Genomic DNA, 23,381 nt, shown 5'->3' on the forward strand with positions numbered 1-23,381 from the left:
CCCCCTGACGCCAGGATCCCTGGTCTCCTATGGGGTGGGTGGGGGACAGGGAGGATGTGAGTTAGAAATCAGGACTTCTGGGCAGCCCGGGTGGCTCAGGGGTTTAGCGCCGCCTTCAGTCCAGGGCGTGCTCCTGGAGACCCAGGATAGAGTCCCACGTCGGGCTCCCTGCATGGAGCCTGCTTCTCCCTCTGCCTGTGTCTCTGCCTCTCTCTCTCTGTATCTCATCAATAAATAAATAAGATCTTAAAAAAAAAAAAAAACAAGAGTATTACTTTTCAACAAATAACTTGCTGAGCATCTGCTATGTGCCATGCACTGTGCATACACTGGGAATCCAGGGTTCCTTGCTCCCTTCGGATTGAATAAGAGCTTCTGAGCATAGGGATCCCTGGGTGGCGCAGCGGTTTGGCGCCTGCCTTTGGCCCAGGGCGCGATCCTGGAGACCCGGGATCAAATCCCACATCGGGCTCCCGGTGCATGGAGCCTGCTTCTCCCTCTGCCTGTCTCTCTTTCTCTCCCTCTCTCTGTGACTATCATAAATAAATAAAAAATTAAAAAAAAAAAAAAGAGCTTCTGAGCATAAATCACACTTGAAAACAGCTGTAGGAGGTTGTGGGAGCATAGAGCAGGGGACCCCGCCTGACTTGGGTGGGGGGAATATGAGGAGGGGGAGAATGGGAGGAGGGGGAGGGAAAGCATCCTAGCTAGAGGGAACAGCATGTGCAAAATCCTGGGGCAAGACCAGAGACCCTGGCTTGAGGAGCAGAAGGAAGGTGGGTGTGGCCAGAGGTGAAAGATGAGGGGGAAGAAGGTTCACAGTGAGATGATGGAAGGTCTGAGTCCTGGGCTGATGCCTTGCCAAGCAGCCAGGAGGTGTGTACATTTTCCGGGGGGAATGAGGAGCCTCTAATGGGCTTGAAGGCATGGGTGGCATGACCAGGTTTGCATTTTCAATAAAACCTTCTGGGGGTTGGGCAAGGAGAGGTGGAGTGTGCAAGGAGTACTTCAGGAAGGCTACTGCAGTGGTCTGGGCAGGGGCGCTGGTGGCAGTAGGCATGTAGAGGACAGAAGTAAGGGAGGCAGGACCTCAGCTCTTGGTGGCACCGCTGTGGGAGACAGAAGGGTATGTGGCAGCGGAGGCTCTCAGGTTCTTGGCTGGGACAGCTGGGAGATGGTGGTGCCATCTTCTGAGCTGGAGAATCAGCTCAGGGGCTGCCCTGGAGTTCAAGAGAGAGGGCCAGGGTGGAAACAAGAGCCCGAGGGTGGGCAGCCTGGGGGTCACGCAGAGAGAGCCCAGGATGGAGCCCCCAGGTAGCTACCTGCAGAGGCTAGTCGGGGGACCCTGTCCTCTCAGAAAGTTGCAGGAAGGCTTAGACGTTGTTGGCACACAGGGCCTGGGGGGGTGGCAGGGTGCTCAGCAAACAGGTATGGAATTAATGAAGGAAGGAACGAATGAAGGAAGGAAGGAAGTGTGATGAGGTCCGACAACAGGAAGCCCTTCAGAAGGTGGAGTCCCGAGAAGGGAACAAGGAGGCAGCACCCACCCCTCCAGCACCACCTCCCAAGGAGGACAAGTGGGAGGTTATTCTGGGGCCTTCATGGGTAAATATAGCCTCTGAACAGGGTGGGGGCAGGGTGGGGGGGCCCCCCCGGAGATGGCTTCCTCGGTTTGTTTGGGGCACTTCCTTATAAGGCTATGCAGGCTGAGGCGCCAGAGGGTGAGGTCAGGGGCTGAGCTCTCCAGCCAGCCAGCCCAGCATCCCTGTCCCTCCAGCAACTCCTGTCCCTCCAGCACCGGCCACCCACCACCCATCACCCAGCTGCTGGGTCTCAGAGGGAATCAAAAGCCTGGGCTTTGGGCTCGGGCCAAGGGAGCTCCGAGTGGGGCCTCTTAAAGGAGCCGTGGCCTTCCAGCCTGTGTGCATGCCCAGGGCCCTCGGCCGTGGCTCCCCATGGCCGTGACTCCCCGTGGCCGTGACTCCCTGTGGTCTAACCTCATATCTCCTGCCACAGGCTGCCCCTCTCCCCAGCCTCTTAAGAGCAAACACTGGGGACGCCTGGGTCGCTCAGTGGTTGAGCGTCTGCCTTTGGCTCAGGGTGTGATCCCAGGCCCGGGATCAAGGCCCACATCGGGCTCCCCGCAGGGAGTCTACTCTCCTTCTGCCTATGTCTCTGCCTCTTTCTGTGTGTCTCCCATGAATAAATAAAATCTTAAAAAAAAAAAAAAGAACACTGAAGTTCATCCACTGCTTCCAAAGGCCCAGGCCCCTCAGCTCCTCGCAGTGCCCCCCTCTCGGCCCCTCCTTGGGGACCAGCTGCTGCCACTTGACCCTGTGGTGCCCCAGCTGCTGTCTGCAATGCCATCCTTGGCAGGCAGGGAAGGAGGAATGTGGTTTAATTTCAGCTGGAATGTGCCCTCTGGGCGGCCCACAGTGAGGGGAGGGACAGAGACCAAGCCCACAGGAGCCCAGGAAACCCAAGAGGACTCTGGGTTGGGGAACAGGCTGCTGTGTCCTCCTGGGCCCCCTGCATCCTGCTTCGAGGCTCTGACCAGGATGGGTTCTCCAGCAGGACAGGGCTCCCTGGGAGCTGGGCAGAGACGCTTCTTGTGCACGCAGCTCTCACGGGTGAAGAAAGGAGCCTTAGAGAGAGAGTCTCAAGTGACAGCACTGGGAAGGGAATGAGTGAAAGAGGCACAGAATGGCCTAGGGCAAGGGCCCCCAAGTCTGCTGTGGAAGCAGAGGGAAACATGGAGCTCTGCTTCCTCCCTCACATCCACTTTTCCTTGTCTGCCCATGCAGGGGTCCTTTCCCGATGACCTCTTCCACCCAGCACCCCCACACCCAGAGCACATTTGTCACTTCTCCAACATTCCAGGAGCAGTGGGTTGGCCTTCTGCTCCCCTGCACCTTCCCTAGGCCCCATTATTTGAAGGACCCCAGGCTGGACGGCCCCTCTGCATCCTGACATCAGGGACTGAGCCCAGACCCCAGAGGCCCAGGCCCCAGGGACCCTCTGGCCCCCTCCTGTCTTCTCCACCCTGACCACCCCCATGACTCAGCTGTGGCTCCAGAAATAATTCGAGGCAGATGCCAGGGGCCCACCATTGAGAAACTACCTCTTGGCAGCTGTGCGCTCAGCTGCTGACAAGCCAGGGCCTCACAGTCCTGAGAAGGGTGGCTGAGGGCCTCAGGGCTAGGGAGGTGGCACATAGGCTCTGGCCCCTCTGGGGCCCCCCACTCCCAAGCCCTCCCTGTCTCCCTGTTTTCTCCCCTCCACTGTCTGCTACCTGCTCTTCTCCCAACTCCCAAATCCCGTGGTCTCTCCTGGGCTCCTTCCTTTTCTATCCACCTCACATGTCATGGAGAACTTCAGCTCACCCTGATAGGAAATTTGATGCACAGAGTGATGTCCCCTACCCATGCTACTAAGAGTCCCTAGACGCCTCTTGGGGTACACAGAACACAGGTCAGTGGGCTGTGGGCTGTTCCCCTCCAATGCCCCAGCCCCAAGCAGTCAACAGGCCTTCCTCTGCTAACAAGCTAGCCAAAGACTCAGGGAAAACCAGCAGGGAATAAACACAGAGGCCGCAGATCCTCCCACTCAGACGATTAATTAGAGCCCAGAGTCCTTTGGTGGGCGAGCGTCCTCACATTCTTCCTCCTTCTCCTTCTTTTCTTGTCTTTCCTCCCCTTTTCCCAGCTCTTCCTCTTGCTCTGCCCCTGAATTTTTCCTTTCATCCTTCCCAGGAGGAAGCAGGCTGCTTTGTAGCCAGCAGAGTGGAAGTGAGACCCCAGGAAGGACCTGGGTACTTGGGGGAAGGCAGGAAGGCCAGTCCAGCTGGGAGAGGGGGCACCTGAGTCCTCACTAGGGGCAGTGATCAGAGGATCAGAGGATCAGATACAGCCTCCAGGGTGAGCCCTCCCACCCCCGGGGCCGGGCGGGGGGGGGGGGGGGGGGGGCTGCTGACAGGCTGAGCATTTTTGGAAGTCTTTGGGAGGCCAGGACAATGGGGCCCTTTCTCTCATTGCACAGGAGACAGTTCCCTGGGGCTGGGACAAAGGCCCCAGTGAGGTCAGGGCTCTGTGTGGGAGTTGGAGGTGGGGGAGGAATGGTGAGGTGGGGTGTGGGTCAGAGCAGGCTGGGGGATTGCTGGGGACCATGGTAGTCGGTGGGCACCTGGAGGGCCCATTTCACTCATGGGGCCCTCAGGCCCCTCTGCATGGGGCCCTCAGGCCAGACTCCTGAGGCTGGCCTCCCTTCTCAACTTATATCCCTACATTCTGACCTCACCCCAAAAGGACAGGAAACCCCTGGAGAGGATGTCTCCATGTCTAACGTGGGGTTAGACATGTGGGCAAGAGGCTTGGAGTATAACCAGCATCCATTGCTGGGCAGGGCTGGGCAGGGCTGGGCACATAGTCCATGCTGTGCCCTGGAAGCACAAGCAGACACCCTGCTGCAGGCTCTTCGCAGAGAGACAGGGCAGGCACTCCAGGAGCTGTGGATCCCCCCTCCAGTCATCGCACACGTGCCGATGTGCACACACACACAGACACGCATACACACACATGCAGGTCAGTGTTGGATTTTGTTCACGGTGCTGAGTCATCCCTGGACCAGCTCCCGCTTCTCCAGGAAGCTCCACAAAGCCAGGAGAAGGCTTCCGTTTCCGGCAGCCTTGCTCCAGTGGCCAGCAGGTGTTGGGGAGGGGGAAAGGATTCCAGTTCCAGGCCCGGTCAACCTCTGGCACTGTCCTCATCTAGGCTCAAGCAGTGGAACCCTGCCTCCAGCCGTGGGGAAGAGTCAGTGAGGAAGTGTTGGGGACAGGGCTGGGCAACCCAATCCCCTTCCAGCTCACCCCAGGAGCCTCTAGAGGATCCAACCTGCTGTGTCAGCTCCATCTCTGTGAGGGCCTGTTTCTCAGAGAACCTCTCTTAGGAGCCCAGGGACAGACACAGCCCCTCCTCAGCCTTCTCTTCAGGCCCTACTTTCAAAAGCCCACCTTGGGGGATCCCTGGGTGGCGCAGCGGTTTGGTGCCTGCCTTTGGCCCAGGGTGCGATCCTGGAGACCCGGGATCGAATCCCACGTCGGGCTCCCGGTGCATGGAGCCTGCTTCTCCCTCTGCCTGTGTCTCTGCCTCTCTCTCTCTCTCTCTCTCTCTCTCTGTGACTATCATAAATAAATAAAAATTAAAAAACAAAAAACAAAAAAAACCAAAAGCCCACCTTGGTCTTGATGCACAATTCCAGCCAAGCGCCTGCCATCCCTAACAATGCACTGACTAGGCAATCCAAAGGGTAGTACAGAACAAAGGGGGGGGGGGGTGTCCAGGGCCTACTCTGGCCCCAGGACGGTTTTCCTTCCTGTGGCTCCTGAAGAAACAGCCCCATCCCTAGCCATGGGAGGGCAAGAGGTAGGGCAGGTGAGCCTGGGGAGGAGAGGAGCGAGGTGGTAGGGGGGCTGGGAGGTCACGCTGGAGTCCTGGAGACAGTGAGTTTGGGGTCTCCATCCAGGGTGGAGAGGCCGAGGAGCGGGGCAGCGCGGTGCTGCGGGTGGGATGGGGTGAGGCCCCCCGCGGCTCCCACAGGCACCTGCCGGGCCTCCCCTCCCGAGGCCCTCCCGGGCTCCCAGCCCTCCTGCTCCGCCAGTCTGTCCCCTGTCTCTGAGTGTATCCGGTTCTGCGGACTCGCAGGAAGAGGACTCAGAATTGCCCACGTGGGGGACACTGGTCATGGGCAGCGGCCAGCGGCGGCGTGCGCGCGAGTGTGACTGCGAGTGGGCAGGGCCCCCATCACGAAGGCACAACCCCGCGCCCTGCGAGGCGGTACACGCGCACTCCCGGCGCGTCATCCTCTCCCCAGTTCTGAGAGTGACCTCACCGTCCCAACCTCCGCTGACTCACGGCCCCAGGGCCAGCGCAGCCTGGCCGGAAGTCGCCCTCCGCCCCGCGGCCCCCTCCCCCTTCCCCGCCCCCGCTGCTCGGAGCCAGAGGTCGCGGCGCCCCCTGGCGGCCTCCCGGGGCCCCGCGGCTCCTCGGCCCGGCCCCACTCGCGCACGCGCACAGCGCACTCTCGGGCCGCCGTCCCCGCGTCCGCAGCGCCCTCTGCCGGTCACAGTCCGGAGACCCGCCAAGGTCCTTCCCGGAGTCCAGCCGGCCAGCAAGGCTGGGACTTCAGGGCCCTTGTCTGGCTGCCGCATTCCCGCGTCCCAGCTTCCTCTGCGGCAGTCTGGCCCCCAGACCTGCATTCCCTTCACCCTAACCCTCAGCCCCGAGAGAACACCTCCCTGGGAACTTCAGAGCGGAACCACCAAGGCACCGGCCTCCCAGCCTTGCTCTGTGGGCCCTCTGTCCCCAGACTGTCCAGGTCTGCTCAACTGGGCACCCTGGCACTCCAGCTCTTTCCAGACACCCTGACACTGGCCCCCTGTCCCAGTGAGCTCCTCCACTCGATAAATCCGTCCTGGGCAGCTATGCGGTGCCGACATCATTCTCTCTGCTGACATCTTGGGGACTTCTCTGACCTTCAGAAGCTCATCACTGCATAGGATCTGTTTATCCCAGGAGGCCCAGCCCAAGCCCGTTCTCCTCTCTTCCTCTCCCACAGAAGCATCAAATTTGCTTGATTGCAGTTGCTCAAATGCAGCTTTATTTCAGGCTGGTTTTACTGGTTCTCCATCCTGTAGACCCATTTCCTGGGAAATCTGATTGTAAGGGGGCCAGGTGTTCCCAGAGGGATGGAGTGGACAGGAGGGGACAGGCTGGCTGGCAAGGAGAGGGGCAGTTGAGGCACTTAGGGACTCCCTTGAGCCCCCCCCCCCCCCCCGCCCACCATAGGGGTTCTGATGCCCAGGGTAGGGGCCAGAGGGTCTAGTCTAGGGTGGAGCTGCCCAGGCACTGCCACCTGGACTCCAGCTCCACCCCTCACGTGGTCACTTCCTATGATGGGAAGAGGGTGGGAGAGAGGGCAGTGCTGGGGGCAGCAGTTGTTTAAGGCCTTGCTCCTTGAGGACCAAGAGAGGGCCTGGAAGGAGGCATCCGTGGTGCCTGCCAGCGTCCCAGTAGCCTCCCCTGTTGTCCTCCTGAGGCCTTCATTGGGTGCAGAGCCCGACCCTGGGAAAGATGTACACGTTCATCCTCTGTCCTGGGCTCCTCCCTGTGTCTCTTCTCAGAGCCTGCCCTCTGGTGTTACTCCTCCTGACCCCTGATCTCATCCAAACACTAGCCCTGGCTCAGCACGTAAGAGTCCAGGGTGTGGCCAATGCTCTTGGACATCCCCCCCGCTGAAAGGGACCCCAGAGTATCCAGCTCACCACCACCTCCTTCCTGTTGCCCCAGAGGGGGGCAGCGATTACTGCAAGGTAACACAGCCAGGGGCTGGCAGAGCTGGGCTAGAGCCCAGGGCTACTGTTGGATAGCTCCCCACCTGCATCTTCCTGGCACTCACAGGCCTGCGGGGCACACAGGAGATCTGGGGTGGCTCCCAGTGACCATTCTCCTGGCAGCGGATTAGTGGCAGGTTGCGCTGCATCAGCCCCTCCCGGCACCGGTAGCGAAGCACCGTGTCTACTTCATAGCGCAGCCGTGGGCGGCCAAACACTCGAGCCAGGGGCAGCTCTGGTGGAGGCCCACAGGACACTGCAGGGGAGACACAGTCAAGGACTGGGAGCCTAGGGCAGCCCCGGGTGGTTCAGCGGTTTAGCACCACCTTCAGCCCAGGGCCTGATCCTGGAGACCCGGGATCGAGTCCTGAGTCAGGCTCCCTGCATGGAGCCTGCTTCTCCCTCTACCTGTGTCTCTGCCTCTCTCTCTCTCTCTCTCTCTCTGTGTGTGTATCATGAATAAATAAATAAAATCTTAAAAAAAAAAAAAAAAGAACTGGGAGCCTGGCTCTGTGGGTGACAGTTCCCAGAATCAGGAGGAGGAGGAAGGGGAGGGCCACAATGTGATGCAAAAAAGAGCAGAGGTTCCTGGTGGGTGCACCTCATTTGTTATCTCCTCCTTGCCAGTGGCCTGGGACACATTTCTGACTCCTCCGTAGCTTTTCCCCCTCCTTTTACACACATGCGGCTTGGGTCCCCTGGCGCTCCCCTCCTCCCCCTTGCCTGGCCTCACCCAGCCCCATCTTGCAGGTGTAGGACAGGTGGTAGTTGCAGGGTACATCACTCCACTGTCCCTGATCGTGCCACACCATGACCACGCAGTTCTCTCCAGACAAGAAGTAGCTGTCAGGCTGCCCAGGGTTCCAGTTCTCATAGAGCTGGGGGGTCGGGTGGAGGGTGTAGTGAGGGGGAGGGATGGACCTGGAGGGCCTAAGAAGGAGGGTGGGAGGAGTGCTAGGAGACAGCCAGCAAGGGGGATGAGGAGTGGGGGCCCAAGGACAGTCACAGGCTTTATGGGGAGGGATAATGAGAAGAGAGAGGAACGCAAGAAAGGGAGGCCTGCCCAGGAGAAGAGGGACAGAGAACCCGCCAGAAAAAGAGGGCAAGTGATGGGTCACTGGGGGCGGAGGCAGAAGTGCTTGGGACAAGCGACCTGGCCAGCTCGAGGGGCAGCCGGAGCCTCTCACCAGGGGGACGCCATCTGACCACAAGAAGTCGCCTTCGATTGTCCGGTCGTTAAGCCCGATCCACTGGTACTCGCGGTACCGACCTGGGGAGGAAGCGCCGGCGGACGCGGGTGTGTGCAGTGAGCCCTGCTGCCAGCAGGTGGCGCCGCTCCCCGCTGCCGGCGGCCTACGGCGGGGGGAGGGGGTCGGTCCCGCCAGACCCGGCCCGCGCTTCCCTGCTTCCCTGTCCGTCCGTCCGACCTCTGCCCGACCTCTGCCCGCGGACGGAAGGAAGAGGTGGGGAGGAGAGATATGCCAGCGGGGCCGGGAAAGGGAAACCGAGGACAGAGTCGGGGAAGTAGATGGCGGTGGCAGAGGCTGCGAGGCGGGGAGGGGCCGCGGGTGGCGTCTGGCGGGTGCAGGTGTCGTTCCTGCCACAGCCCCCAGCCGGTGCTGCCGGAGCCCCTCGCCCCTCGCGTGGCGTGCAACGGAAGGAGGGAGACGGAGATGGGAATGAATGAATGAATAAAGCAAACCAAGTAATGAGCTCCCGGATTAATGAATTAGGGAGTTAATTAATTCACACACTCACTCGTGATTAATGACTGGTTAATGAGTGAGTGGGAGAGAGCAGGTGATGAGGTCCCCTCCAGCCCCATCCCCAGCCCACTGTTGATGAAGTCCTGTTCCTCCGGCGTGCTGATGCTGGCCAGGTGCGAGCCGTACATCCGGCACTGGGTCTCTGCCTCCTCCCAGCTCCTCCGGGTAGAGAAGTGCTTGTAGCAAGCCCCCTGGAAGGCGTCCCAGCCAGGGCTGCAGAAGCGGAGGCCTGGGGCACAGAGGGGTGGGTCACTGGGGCCGGAGGGGCCACGTCCCCCAGAAGGGACTGGGCTCCTCCTGCTGCCCCAGCAGATGCCAGAGAGCCAGCAGAGGATGGGGGGTGAGGAGGAGCGCCTGGGGCCCTGGTGGGAGGAATCCTTAATGGCTTCCTCCTCTGAGTACCAGGGACCAGCGAGGGTGAGGGCTAGAGTCCTCGCCCGGGTCTCCACAATCCTCCATCCTAGGGAAGGGCTGTGCCCTCCTCTCTTGCCAGGAGAGAACTAGCAGGTATGGACTGCCTGCCAGACGCAAGGGGTATGCTGTGCACTCCTTGCACGGGGACCACTTGAGAAAGGCTTGTGTGGTTCCACTTAACAGATGAGGAAATCCAGGGTAGGGCTCAGAGAGGTTACATGATTTGACTAAAATGGAGATTTGTTAATGACAAGGCCCAAACCAGTGCCCTCCCTCTTCGCTCCAGAGCTAGTACATGGTGGCAGGGTCCAGGCTTCAGGTCTACCCCCACCCCAGCCCTGCTCCTCAACACACTCACCAACATCACACAGGTCCCCCCCATAGCCAGGCAAACACAGGCAGCGGACCCCCTCCTCCTCCTCCAAGCATGTCCCACCATTGTGGCAGGGGCTGGGGACACAGTCACCTGAGGGGGGAGAGAAGTGAGGTGGGGGGAGCAGGGGAGCACAGCTCTGCATCCTGAGCCCCCCAGAGAGGGTTCAGAGAGCCCACAGCTCCAATCTCCTTGTCTTGGGAGCTATCACAGTACCTTGAAAGTCAGCCCAGCCCTAAGTTCTGGGGTTTTCTCCCACACGGGCCACCACCCCCATAACCTCTCACTTCAGCATGGACTCAACCCTGTACTGGCCATTGCCCTGCCCACCAGTGTGGACGCTATGGAATGGGCTGGGGAAAGTGGCCAGGAAGGCCCTCAGGACCCAACCCCACGAAAGGGAAAGATACTGAGTTGTCAATCATGAGACCTGGACTCTTATCTGGTTCCTGGCTCTGCTGAGTGACACTGGGCAGGTCACTTTACCTCTCTGAGCCTGGAGGTCAGTCCCCACCCCCTTGTGTTTGTACCAGGTTTCTGCACAGTTCTGTACAGTTTAGGTGGCCCGAGTGCTACCTGAGAAGAGGACCATCACCACAGCAACACAGGTGTGGCCTGACCTTTACTGCTCTGGGACCTGATGGGGGTGGGGGGGCTAGCTATTCCTCCTGCCCTCTACCAGATAGAGTCAACCTCAGAAGCTGATAGTGAGCAATCAATGTATTTGCCTAACTCCATACCCTAATCATCAACCCCCCACCCCCAGGAATGAAGCTGGAGGCTCCCACTGCCCTGCTGGCTCCATGCACTCTCAACATCATGCAGCCTCCTGCCTCCCCTTATCTCCCAGACTCTCTCTCCTCCCCAGACTCCCCTCCACTTTGGGCTTTCTGCACATTCCCCAGCCTAGAATCCCCTCCAATCCATCTCTTTTCCTTTTTCTGGCCCTCTCTCCCCAGAAAGTCTTCTTAGACCAACACACTACACTGAAGGCCTGCCATCTGTCCTCTGGCTGGGTCACCTGCCTTCTCCTCTGGACTTGCTCCCTCTGGATCCCAGGATCCCATCCTCCCAGGTGGCTGCCCTTAGACCAGGCCTGGGTGCTGGATAGGCAGCTTTCACTCCTTCTGGTCCAGGAAGAGGAGGATGGCCCCACAGACTGACAGTGCAGGGCCAGGCTCTCAGCTTGGGAGGGGAAACATTCCTGAGCAGGGCTCTTCACACCCTGCCATACCCTGGCAACCAAAGGCAAGGCCCACTGTGCTTCCCTCTGCCTGGTGGGGATGAGAGCAGAGGTAGGGGGAGGAGAAGCTGGAGGTGATTCCAAGATTTTTGCTGGGATGACCTAGCTGTTTTGGGTGAAATGAATCAGCTGTTCCAGCACACACACACACCCATCATCTCCCCTCCTGCCAACAGTTTCTTCCAAGCTGGTAGCACTAGCTCCCTGGGCAAAGGGGGAGGGGAGGTGTTTTATGTAACCCACTAAGCACCAGGCCCCACAGAGGGTAGGAAGAGGCTAGGAAGCCCATTCCATTCCTCACACTTCCCTGGGGGGCAGAGACTTCCAAACTTGGTCCTGCACCCAGGCCACTAGGTCCCTCCTTGGGCTGTGGGTGGCAGCACCTGAGCCAGGACAACAGACTGGAAGTGAAGGCACTCCTCCTGAGACTTTCTGCTCTTCCTTCTTCCCCCTCTGGAGGCCAATGACTTCTACAACCAGAAAGTTCTTCCCTCCTGGTGCAGTAGCAGACCAGAGGACATCCCTCAGCCTCCAGGTGGGGTAACTAAGGTACTGCAGAGACTTCCCTTGATGCTTCTCTTCCCACCAAACCCCCTCCCAACCCACAGGGCACTGAACTCCAAGGCCAGTGGGGCAGAGAGCCAGTGGTTGGAATGGGCAAGCCTGCTGTGATTCATGGGCCCCTACCCCACCCTGGACCATCTAGCAAGGGTAGTCCTGGGGCTGGCAGGACCCCAGCCTTCTCCAGGGCTCTCCACGGGGAAGCTCAACCTTCCCTGAGTAGGCAGGGCTTCTCTGAGACCCCAGAACCTAACTCTCCACTGCTCCCCCTCTATATTTCCTCTCCATCCTCGCCTCCTGCTTTGTGTCTTCTGTAGCATTAAGGACTTTGAGATCCTTTAGGTTCAGAGAGGGTGAGACCATTCTTCCTAGGGGTGAGATGGTTGTTAGTGCAGGGGTCAGTGGAGGAGGGGGTGGCTTTGGGCAGTGGGATGAAACTTAGATCCCATCCCCCTGCTGAGTTGTGGTGGGGGAGGCTGGGGCACCTGGATGCCAGGCATGGGCTTCTATGCTCAGATAGACTTTCTCCATCACTAGTCTGTATGTATGGCTCTAGATGGGAGCCATTGAGATGGATCAGAAATGAATACAAATGCTCTCTCTCTCTCTCTCTCTCTCTGGCTGAGGTTTCTCCCCATCAGGGGTGCAGGACTACAACTCCCAGCAGTCCCTGGGCTGATGGACAATGACTTCTCTGACGGTCAGATTTGGGCTCTTGGCAGTGAGGAGGAAGACAGAGGACAGCCTGAGAGGGGAGGCTGAGGACCAGTGAGCGCTGTTAGATGGAGGACAGGAAAGGGCACTGGCTGAGGATGAAGAGGAGGCAGAGAGGCTCGGATTGATGGGAGAGAGGAGAGGGAGAGGCAGGGCCAAAGGGAAGCATCAGAGAGCTGCCCACGACACAAATCCAAGGAATGAAAAGGGCAGGCAGCTGGGGGTGGAGACAGAGGGGGCCAGAGTTTTGGTTATAAAGTGGTTTAATAGAGATTTATTTCCAAGGCTTGTTTTCCATGAAACAGTCGAAAAAATACTTCACAGAAGTAGTCGCTTAAGGCTCTGTGGGGATAAGGGCTCTCCTGGACCCCAGAGGCTAAGGGGCAGGGACAGAATCCCAGGCTTCCCTGATATCAGTGGGAGGGCTGAGGTGGATGGCACACAGGAGGGGGAGGGGGCAGCTGGAGGGGAAGCGGCAGCAAGAGCGGAGGCCTGGGCCTTGGAGAATACAATAGGAACCCAGGACACCTGAGGTGTATGAGGATGGGGGGTGGCCTGTGGGGCCGCTGAGTCACAGGTGGAGAGCCAAGAGCAGGAAAAGGTCCCAGGTGGTTAGTGGTGGGGCTGGAGTCAAGGGTGGGGCCATGGAGTTGGGGGTCATGAAGTGAGAAATCAGAGAGCTGGGATGGAAGTCACAAGTGCAGCATCCAAGACTGGACACCCAGGTAAAGGTGTGTAGGAGAATGAAGGCAAAGGACAGGAGAGGCTGGGGCAATGAGGGTAAAGGACCAGAGATCATGTGACCCAGAGCTTCAGGGGGAGAAAGGGAAGGAGGAGAAAGAGGGAAGTCGAGCCTTGGGCAAAGTTACCTGATGAGGGGGCCACGGCCACTCCACCTTGGCTGGCGCTGTCAGTGGGCAGCACTGGCTGAACCCGCACTGAGGTCCCTGCTGGGACAGTTCTTCCAGAATTCTCTTCAGAGGGGGCCTCCGATTCCCTGGCACTCTCAGGGGCCCGTGTGGCTGGAAGCAGGGCAGGGCTATCCTCAGAGCTCCCTGTCTCCTCACTCTCTCCTCGAGGGACCCCAGTCAGCTCAGGACCACCAGCCTCCTCCCCCACCTCTCTCTCCCCAGCCGTAGCTGAAGGTGGTGAGGATGCCAGCTGCCCATTCCTGGGAGTGGATAGAGTTTCAGTGGGTGGCCCAAGGACTCTTGGAGGCCTGGGAGCCTCTGGCTCTCTGTCGGAAGGTGGTGATGGCCTAGGCTGTAGGACTGCACTCGCTGGTGGTGGAGAGGCAGGGAAGAGTAATTCCTCTAGGGCTGGCTCAGTGGGCAGAGGGGTCTGTGGGTCTGGGCTGCTGGGCTCGCTGGACCAGGCCCATAGGGCCTCATCTTCCACCTCCTCCTCTTCTTTCTCTTCTTCTTCATCCGTATATTTCTCTTCTTCCTCCAAAGTCTTGTCTTCCTCTTCGGAGGACCCCAGGGGAGGCACAATGGATTGTGTTTCGAATTCTAGACAAAGCACAGATGGTTCAGCACCAGGGACAGCACCAGCCCCAACCGGGAAGACTGAAGAGAAGAGGAGGGAGGAAGGGGCTGTGGAGGGTGAGGTGGGGGAGCCTGCCCCTGGGACAGGCTGTCTTTGCTCCCCACCGGAAGACCTCCAACTTGAACAGCAATATTGAGGCTACCTGGTGAAAGCTCTGTGAGCTGTCATTAGCCCAGGAAAAAAACACAGTCGTTGTATCTCACTCACTCTTGTAGGCTTAAAATTCTCAAGTCTATTTTGGGTAGGTAAGGGGGAGGAGGACACAAAGGAGGGAGCACCCTCCTTCCAAGGCCCAGAGAGTTGGGAGTGGAATGTGCTGCAAAGGCAAGGGTTGGGAAAGTCCTGGAGAGATGCCTTGCATCACCAAGATGCTGAGAAGGGACAGGACGAGTCATGCCAGCCATAAGCCCAGCATCACTCTGGACACCTTCACCCCCAACTCCTCTTGACAGGGGCTCCAGTTACCGAGGAGGGTCTTGGGGGCCTCTGCGGGGTCTTCTGGAGTGGAGCTTCTACCACCTCCGTCCTCCACGATGGGGATGGAGTAGATGGCTCCCCGGGACTCGCTCTCCACAGCTTCCTGAGGCAGCCGCAGCTCCTCCAGGGTCTCTGTCACTGTGACAATGGCCTCCAGCCCATCAGAGGCTGGGTCAGACGCTGGGTCAGAGGCCTCAGGCATGGCGGAGGGCTGGGCAGAGTCTGTGTCAGGAGGGAAGTGCCAATGGGAGGTTAGGCAGGTGGCGCTGCCCTCCAGCCACAGCCATGGGAGAGACCCACAGTCTCTGGACTAGACTCAAAGACCATGAGACTCTCTCAATTCTCACTCATCTTCCCTGTGGAGGACTCACAGGACCCAGGGAGCACTGTGGGAGTTCATTATGTGTCCCTCAAGCATTAATCACAGGCCCACTATGTGTCATGCCAAGCATTCTTCTGGGCACTGAGGACACCATGGAGGAAAAACAGCAAGCCTCCTGTCCTAAGGGAGTTTAGAGCCTAACTATAGATAATAAACCAGTAAACATATATTATGTTACTATATAAAGAACAATTGGACAGAGTAAGGAGATAGAATGGTGGGAAGTACTACTTTAGATGGAGTGGTCAGGAAAGGCTCAGGAGAGAGACAGTCCCTTGAGTAAGGAGATAGAGACAAGAAGGATGGACAGGTGGCCCATTATCCAGGAGGGCTGGAGGGTGGAGTGCAGGAAGGACATTCGGCAGCCACCGGCTGAGGGTGTCAGCACTGGGGCCGGAGAGCAAAGGAAGGGCCTGCTCCATCCTTCCAGGAGCTGCTCCCTCCAAACAACTGGAGCTTTAGGATGGATTACCTTGTCTTTGAAGAGGAGAACCAAGATCAGAAAACCAATGAAGTGACAGTGAAATTGGGCTAAGAAAAGCCCTGAGGGCTGTCTGTGCTCAGCCAGACATGACAGCACAGAACGTCCTGCCCCCTCACCTACTCTGGTGAGCCTCGCTCCTGCCAGACTAGCAAACTTGTGCCCTTGCCTGCCTGTCCCTGTTCCCAACCAGTCATCCTCCCTCCTCCTCCATTCAGCTCCTCCTTCCATGTCTCCCTGGAACAGTGCTCAGCACAAAATCATAAGCAACGCATAAGACATATTCACTACAATTATGATCGTCATCATCAACCCTCTTGCACTGGCTTTTCCAGATGGATCTTCCTTCCTAGGGGCTTCACTTCCCCACCACTCCCTCACCCTGGGCTAAGGATGTTTGGAGATCTGCCCCAATAGAAGTAATGCTTTTCTCTCAGTCTCTTTTCAAGCTTATTGTTTTTTGGATTGGGGGCCCCCATGGCAAAAGCAGTGTCTTTCCCCTTCAGACCAGGAGCTCCCCGAAGGTCGAGGCTGTGTAGTCTCCTTTCATTTCTGCCTCAACCCTTGTACCAGTGCTGCAGACTCATGATTGAGGTGAGGACCCAGACACCCCCTGACACTGCCTCCCTGTCAGTCCCCCTAGGTCTGGGCCCTGTGTCTCTGGGGGTCCCAGGCACTGCATTCCTATAAGCCCCCAATAGAAGATGTGGTCAGATAAACCATCTCTACACCCAGTGTCCTTGAGGACCTGCTCCCTGTGGGGGGGAATTGTGTCTGTCCATCAATATTTGGTGGTTAAAAATCGGACACCCTCAAGCTGAAGGTTCTGAACACCCCCCACCCAGGGCTCTTGAAGGCATTATGTTAACTGGAGCAGATCATTCATTGCATTCTGAGAATGTCTATCATCCCTGCTCTACTCATGAGCAGACCAGCAATGGAAACCTCTCCGATCACCCAATATGGAGTGACATGGGAGAGGCGAGTCATGGATTGGAGAGAAGGTAGGGGAGGGGATACAGAGATGCAGGTGCTCTCCCCGAGGCTACACAGCACAAGACAGAGGGCAGAACCACAGTAAGAACCCTAGGTGCCAAGCTGAGCTGGGGGGAGGGGGGAAACTTCAGAGCTCAAGTCTGTCTCTGACTAAAGGAGGGTGGTCTCGGCCTCTGCAGGAAGGCCGGCTCACCTCGGAAGCAGTACACGTTGAAGCGGCTGTGCTTGTTGGGAAAGCCGGTCTGGTTGGGGAAGAGGAAGAGCGTCTTGACACCAGGCAGGCCCCCACCGCAGCGCTGGCTGGGTGTGACAATGGGATAGCGCACACTGCCATCGGCCAGCCAGCCCGGGCTGCAGCGGTCCAGGCCCCCGTCCCAGGCTGCATAGAGCTGGCCCGTGGTGGCAATCTCTGCACCCCGTTCCCGGCAGTACGCCCGTGCCTCCTCCAACGTCAGCTTGTCTGGGGGGGCACCCAGGAACAGCTCTCCTGGTAGAGAGGAAGAGGAGGCCGGGTGACCAGGAAGTCGGGAGCCCCATCCACCCTGGGCTCCCGTAGAGACCCTAGGCTGGCTTCTCTGGGCCTTGGTCTCTGCATCTGTGACATGGAGTCAACTACCCTATTTCAGGGTCAAAGCTCAGGTAAAACCTCAGGATAGATGTTATTACTCAGAGGGGCCTGGCTCAACTTTCTCAGACTGCAAAGAAGCACAGTACAGCCCAGAGATGCTACGAAGTAGAGAGATGCACAGCAGGTGGCAGCAGAGTCAAACTCAAAGTCGGTCTCCCACCACTTGTCGGAGGCTTTGGCCATGAACCTGCTTCCATGACAGTATCTGGAAGGTGGGACACGGGTTGTTCCTTTGGATGCCCCCTTGGATGCCTGCTTGAACACATGAGGTCCAGCAGAGGCCCCAGGAAGACCTCTGGACAGCACCGGAGAAGGGGCTCTGAGAACCCCTCACCCCCAATCACCATTTAGATCTTCAGCATAGCAGTAGACATCATAGAGGTCATCTGGGTCCACCACTCCATAGTTCCGGACCCCAGGGAAGCCATCCATGTCTCCATAACAGGCCTCTCGTGGTGTCTGGATGGGATACCTGGGAGCGAGTACAGATGCCTCCATCAGGGAGCTATCCAGGGATGCCCCTCCTGAATCGCACTGCCTTTCCATGCAGCCAATTGTTTTCTTCTGCAGAGACACCCCCAGGGGCAGGGGGTCCTGGATGGTTGACCTGAGGCAGCCAGCAGCCCCTGGCAGAACCAGGGCCCACTGCCACTTCCAGACACAACTAGAAGCTCCTGGTCCACAGGATCCCCCGTCCCAACCCTGCTCACCTCACGGTCTGGTCAGATAGCCAGCCAGCATCACACTGTTCATAGCCCCCGAGGTAGGCGGCATAGAGCTGCTCCGGGGTGGCAATGCGGGCTCCAATGCGGGCACAGGCCTCCTGGGCCCCAGCGAAAGAGAAAGCATAGCGGGCAGAGCCTTCCCGGTAGAGAAAGACGACCCCTGAGGGGCAGAGAGGAGCCCTGAGGCATGATCACCCCACCCTGACCTCCTCTCACCCTCCTTGGCACTCCCCTGTACACGAGGGTAAAGTTCACATTGTGCTCTCTCTACTGCTGAGGGGCCTGCCCCAGGCTGTGCTCAGGAGTCTGTCCACCCCAAGAGAGAAAGGAGGTAACAAAGGTCTGTCTCTACCCACTCCTTTTCTAGCTCACTGGGTGCCTTCCAGAGCATTTGCTCCCCCCTCACACTGTGGGCTCCCACCCTGGGGGAACCTTCCTGGGTCCTGCCCCTCACCTTTGACCTTGACCTCCACGGCATCGCTGCTGTCATCTATGCCGTGCTGGACCTCGCAGCGGTAGATGCCGGAGTCGTTGGGCCGAAGCTCACTCAGCACCAGGGACACGTCGGTGAGTGATGCCGGGTAGGCAGGCAGTGCCACACGGAAACGGTAGGCCTCGCTCACCTTGACGCGCAGCCCCCGAGCCACCAATACTTCGGCCTCACGGCCCCCGGACAGGAAGGTCCACTTGACCCGCGGGGAGCCCAGCACGGCCCGGTGGCCCGGCAGCGGCCGTAGGTAGTGAACGTGGCAAGGGATGGTGAGGGCGCCGCCCAGCACGCCCTGCAGTGGTGCGTCACCCGCGATGCGCACGTGGAAGGCCCGGTCCTCTGTGGGTGGGCGGGCAGGCCGGTGGCTAGAACTTGGCACCTGATCCACAGGGTCCCACCTGGTCTCCAAGCCCGCCCCAGGATCCCAGCCACCACTGCTCCCAGGGCCCCACATGCTTGCCTCTAGGACCCCAGGCCCATCCCACTCCCTCTCCAGATCTGTCCCCAAATCTTCCAGTCTGTTCCTGTGGACAGTGGCCTGGTAGGTACCATCCCAGGACTCCCTGGGGCCCACTCCAGATCTAAGCTGGCCCCAGCCCTGGCCTTAAAGTTTCCCCTCAGTTTCCCTCAGACTCACCTTTGGGATTTCTCCCCACTCTATCCCTGTTCTGTCTTCCAGCCCCCTTCATTGGTCCCATGCCCTAGGGGTTGGCAGTCCTACCACTAATTTTGCCTGCCCTACCCAGAGCCAGCAGCTTATCCCTTATTTCCAAGCATCCCAGACCACATCATTCCCCACAGTGCCCTCTATCCTATCTCTCCCCGGGTCCTCCAAGGCCACCCTCTTCCATAGAGGAGATGCAGGAGACAGAGACAGTGATGCTGAGTGCGGTTGCTTACCTGAGCTGTCCCCTTCCAGGGCATCAGCTAAGGCCACAGGGCCCCGGGCCAGGGCCAAGGCTACCAGCAGGGGCAGGAACAGGGGGGCCATGCTCAGGCTGGTGGAGGGACTTGAGGAGGAAAGCTGGGGTTAGACTTTAGGATGGACTTCCCCCGGCTCCTGACCACATCCATGTGGACTCACACATATGGTGGTCCAAGAAGCCCACTGTCCCAACCTCACCGTTAACTCCCTTGTTTTTGATTCTGTCTCCCCACCAGAGGACTCTTCCTTGGAACCAAGACCTGGGTTCTAGTCAACTTCCTGTGTGACTTAAGGCTAATTCATTAACCTCTGTAGGCCTTTGTTTCCTGACTTGTAGGACAGCACCTGGGTGGTGATGAGGCTCCGGGTTCTAGAGCGCCTTTTATCCTATAAGCGCTGCACAGATGCACAGAACCAGGCACACCGTAGGAGCTCAATAAATGCTTATAGCATGAGTGGTAGGTGCTATCATACTTCATTCCCTCTGGTCTTCACAGTGCCAGACTCCTTCCTTGAACCCAGAGCCCCAGGACCCTGCCAACTTTTCCTTTCCGCCCCTTCCTCCCTGAGTACCATACCCACCCAGCCTCTTCCAGGAGGGCCTCCTAGACTGAACCTGGGTGATGCACACCTTCTCTCTAGCTATACCCCTCCTTGACCTCCCCCTACCCCACCAGTACTTATAAGGAAACTCTTCTCTTTACCCTTAGCATCCTCCACTCCCCTCCGCCCTTGGCTGCCTTCTCACTTCTTCCCAGCCTTCCTTTCTGCCTGGCACGGGCTTTCCCACCGGATCTCCTGGCTCAGAAACCAGCTGGGACAAAGCCCCTGTCTCTGCCAGTCTGGCCTCCATCCAGCCTCTCCCTTCCCCCACCACAGCCCTAGGCTGGGGGGGTGGGCTAAGGGAGGGGGAGACTAAATGGGAGGGGTCATCTCCCTCTTGCCCTTGGCTCTCAGACACCCTGAGAACCCAGAATAGTCCTCTGAAGATCTCAAAGCACTTACACTTTCATAATGGAGAGATGGGGGTGTTGGGGGGTGACACTGAGAAATGGGACCCAGAGAAGGATAGGGCTGACTCTGGTTCCCAGCAAAGCCAAGTCAGGTACCAGGCCAATGTGCCTGCAGGAGGGAAGGCTTCAGAGCTAGTGACCAACAACATCTGTAAGGGCTAGTAGAAAAGCACAGAGACCCAGGTCTGCCATGGCATAGGCCAATGGCGCAGCAGGAGGGATGCAGGTTAGTCTAGAGGCAGGATTTCCTAGAGGCTCATTCCCACTCCAGGCCCATGGTTCAACCTCCATCTTCTTTGCCCTCTTAGGCTCTGCCTTCATGCATGTGTTCCCCTTTCTGAGCCTGAACTGCTGGGAAACCTCTCTTCTCCCAAATCCTCCCAGGGATCTGAGATCCTCCTTGGAATGCCTCCCCACCTACAACACCTCCATCCCTCCCGCTATGGCTGGGCTTCATTTCCTCAGGGTTAGACTTGGAGAAGGAGTGACAGGAGCCAGATGTCCAGGGTGTCTCTTGTTGGGGCCAGATCAGAGGGTGCTGAGACCAGCTCTGGGTATAGGGGCACTTGGGAGGACTGCCTTCTGGGGTAGAAGGAGGGACCATTTGGTTTAAGAAGCCGGTGCCAGCTGGGTACTGGGCAGACTGTTTGCCTTGCATCTGAGCTGTGCCAGGTCCTGGGCCAGGCCCCTTTCTGGCGCCCTCCCTCCCCTCTCTTCAGGCTGGAGCTGGAGCTGCTCATAGACCTGGGTCCCAGCTCTCTGACAGACGGCCCAGAAACCCATATATTTGGAGCCACTCTGGGACCAGCACCCTGGCCTGCCCTTTTACCTCTGTTTTGAAGGTGAGGGAATGAAGGGAGAAAGTCTGAGGCTGATGAAGACCTGGTACCCTGAAATATGGGAGCCATCCCACTTCCAGGAAGGGGAGTCACTAACCAGAGGGGCCAAGAGGGCACCTGGATTACATGGTTCTCATGATCAGAGACATCTGCATTGCCCCCACCCCATTGCTTGGGCCTCAGCCCCATCCTGGTACAGCCAAGTGTCCTGAGAACACTACTGCATCCCCTCCTCTGCCACCAGTGTCAGACCTGGGGTGGGGAAAGGGAAAACAGACTTGGCCTTCACCCCTCTGCTGTCCTCCAGAGCAGGATACCCTCTCCGTCCCTAACCTGGAGAGTTTCGGCATCGACAGGCTTCCTGTCCCTTCCCTGATCCACACCATCCCTCTCTCCAGCTCATCCTTTCCTGCTCCAGCTCCAGGATTTCTGCCCTTGCCTTGAGCTTCCCAAGCTGTTCAGGAAACTTCTCTCTCGATATGTTATTCCTGTCTGATCACGGAGCCCATCTTTCTCACAGGCTTCGTAGACCCAATCCACAGAGGATTAAGATCAGGACCAGGGTTTGTGTGTGTGTGTGTGTGTCCATGCATATGCGTACACACATCCAATACCTGCCATCTCCATGCTAAATGCCCCCCCCCCTTCCCTGCTGGCTGTGCAGAGTCTGCCCCATAGGAACCAGGCTCCTGTAGCTAGCAGGGTCAGCAGGAGGGAAGCTCTTATGGTCCCCTTAGTGGCCGTGCAAGCAGCAACCTGACCTTACACGACAGCAGCCAGGCATTAGCAGAGCTTGTGGGACCAGCTAAAGACATTGCATAAATAGTCCTATTTATTGGACGCACAACTAGTAATACTATTAGCGACATCACAGCTGAGCTACTGCAGCTCCTCCTAGTTCAGAATCTGAAAGGTGGATGATGCCAAGTTAGCCATGAAAACACAGGTGCTGGTAATGCTGTGGGGCCAGGGTGAGTGGGGGTGGGTGGTCCATGGGTAACAGTGTCCCTTGATCTTACTGCTCTTATCTGGAATAGAAGTCATGCAGATATTAACGGTGCTAACAAAACTGATGGCAAATCTCTTGGTCCTGTTGGAAGCATGTGGGCAGAGCTATTCCCATAGGAGGGTGAGGGGAAAGGACCTGGGAGTGGGGGTCTCCAGCCCCCTGGCAGTGCTAGAGAGGAAAGCAGGAGGGTAACTGGAGCTCTGGCTACTGGTGACTGACCATCCACCTGAGTCAGGCCTCTTATCCAGGCTTCGCATGGATAACCTTAACTTTGAGAAAAATATGGTCTATGCATCACACTGAAGAGGAACCCGAGGTTCAGGGAGGTCAACTAACTTGCCCAAGGTCACACAGCAAGTAAGTGGCAGAGTTGGGACTCCAGCGCCAGTCCGCCCCGACCACCCGCTCCGCTGTCGGCTGTCCCGGGGCTCCCCGAAGGGGCCTCCAATGAGGGGCTGCTTCCTGCTCCTCCCGCCGCCCGCCTGCCCCGCACAAGGTCGGAAGCCTGAGCCGGGGGCTGGCGCCCGAGGGCGCAGCAAGGAGGCCGCAGTGACGGGGGGCGTTCCTATCATCCGTGGACTCGGGGGCGCGGGAGGGGCCGCACGCAGCGGAGGGGCGCCTGGGGGCTGTCAGGGTCAGCAGGTGGCCTGCGCCGGAGCCCCGGGAGGCCAGAGCTGCGGGGCGGGGGCGGGGGGGCGCGGACCACCGGCGGCCGACGGCGCCCCGGGCTCCCTGCCTCTCGGGTCCCGGTGGTCCGGCTGCGCTCGTGCTCACCTACCTGCAGGCGGCCGGGGCTGCGAGGGTGCTGCACCGCCAAGTTTGCAGCCTCCTCCGGGCTCTCCTCCGGGCTCTCCTCCGGGTCCACGCTCCGTCCTGCGGCTGCGGCCGACTGCGGCGAGGACTGCGCGGGCGCAGGGAGGGCCGGGCCCGCAGGACGTTCGGAAGAGGGCGCCGGGCCGCCGGGCTCGCACAAAACCCCTTTCTCCACTCCCCCGCCCGTCCCCGCCCCGCTCCTCCCCGGGGCCGCCCCCGCCCCCTGTCCAGGGACGCAGGGGGCTCGGGAAGGTCACGCTACCGCTGCCTCCTCTGCGTCGGTTCCTAGAGGCAGCAGAGAGAGCAAGGACGTGCGAAGTAGGACATGGTTCTGGAGAGAAGCCGGGGACTTGGAGTAGGGGGGAGGGCTGGAGGGGCGGGAGCGAGCGTTCGCGGAGCTGGAGGATGCTGCTGCAACTGGACGGATGGAAGTTAGACAGCCAGAGGGACTTCCCGTGGGGCCAGGGGCGAGGAGGAGGGCCTGGGAATTGGACAATAGGGACAGGATGCCAGAAGCATGAGAGTGGGGGAGGGAAGCTCTTTTTTGGAGGCAGGATGAGGGGCAAAGGACCACAACCACATCCCTGTTGGAAGCCC

At 58.8% G+C, this 23,381-nt stretch overlaps 1 protein-coding gene across 5 annotated transcripts; it reads right to left on the reverse strand.

Annotated features, from left to right (window-relative positions):
* Positions 1-6,631: 6,631 nt before the first annotated feature.
* Positions 6,632-22,960, reverse strand: BCAN (brevican). Of its 5 annotated transcripts, none has more exons than XM_049112530.1 (14): positions 22,750-22,960; positions 19,086-19,195; positions 18,150-18,564; positions 17,681-17,855; positions 17,315-17,442; positions 16,536-16,829; positions 14,472-14,705; positions 13,328-13,969; positions 9,926-10,033; positions 9,146-9,382; positions 8,575-8,657; positions 8,121-8,265; positions 7,432-7,643; positions 6,632-7,118 (listed from the first exon to the last, which is right to left on the reverse strand). In XM_049112530.1, exons 2-14 carry the CDS (start codon positions 19,107-19,109, stop codon positions 6,996-6,998), a joined length of 2,820 nt encoding a protein of 939 aa, XP_048968487.1. In that variant the 5' UTR covers positions 19,110-19,195; positions 22,750-22,960; the 3' UTR covers positions 6,632-6,995. The 5 variants fall into 5 exon arrangements, with proteins under 5 accessions (XP_048968487.1, XP_025286596.3, XP_025286598.3 ...); XM_025430811.3 differs by having other exon boundaries at positions 18,150-18,524; positions 22,750-22,959; XM_025430813.3 differs by having other exon boundaries at positions 9,224-9,382; positions 18,150-18,524; positions 22,750-22,957.
* Positions 22,961-23,381: the final 421 nt, after the last annotated feature.

The sequence above is a fragment of the Canis lupus genome, chromosome 7, assembly GCF_003254725.2.
Source record: "Canis lupus dingo isolate Sandy chromosome 7, ASM325472v2, whole genome shotgun sequence".
Taxonomy (NCBI): Eukaryota; Metazoa; Chordata; class Mammalia; order Carnivora; family Canidae; genus Canis; species Canis lupus.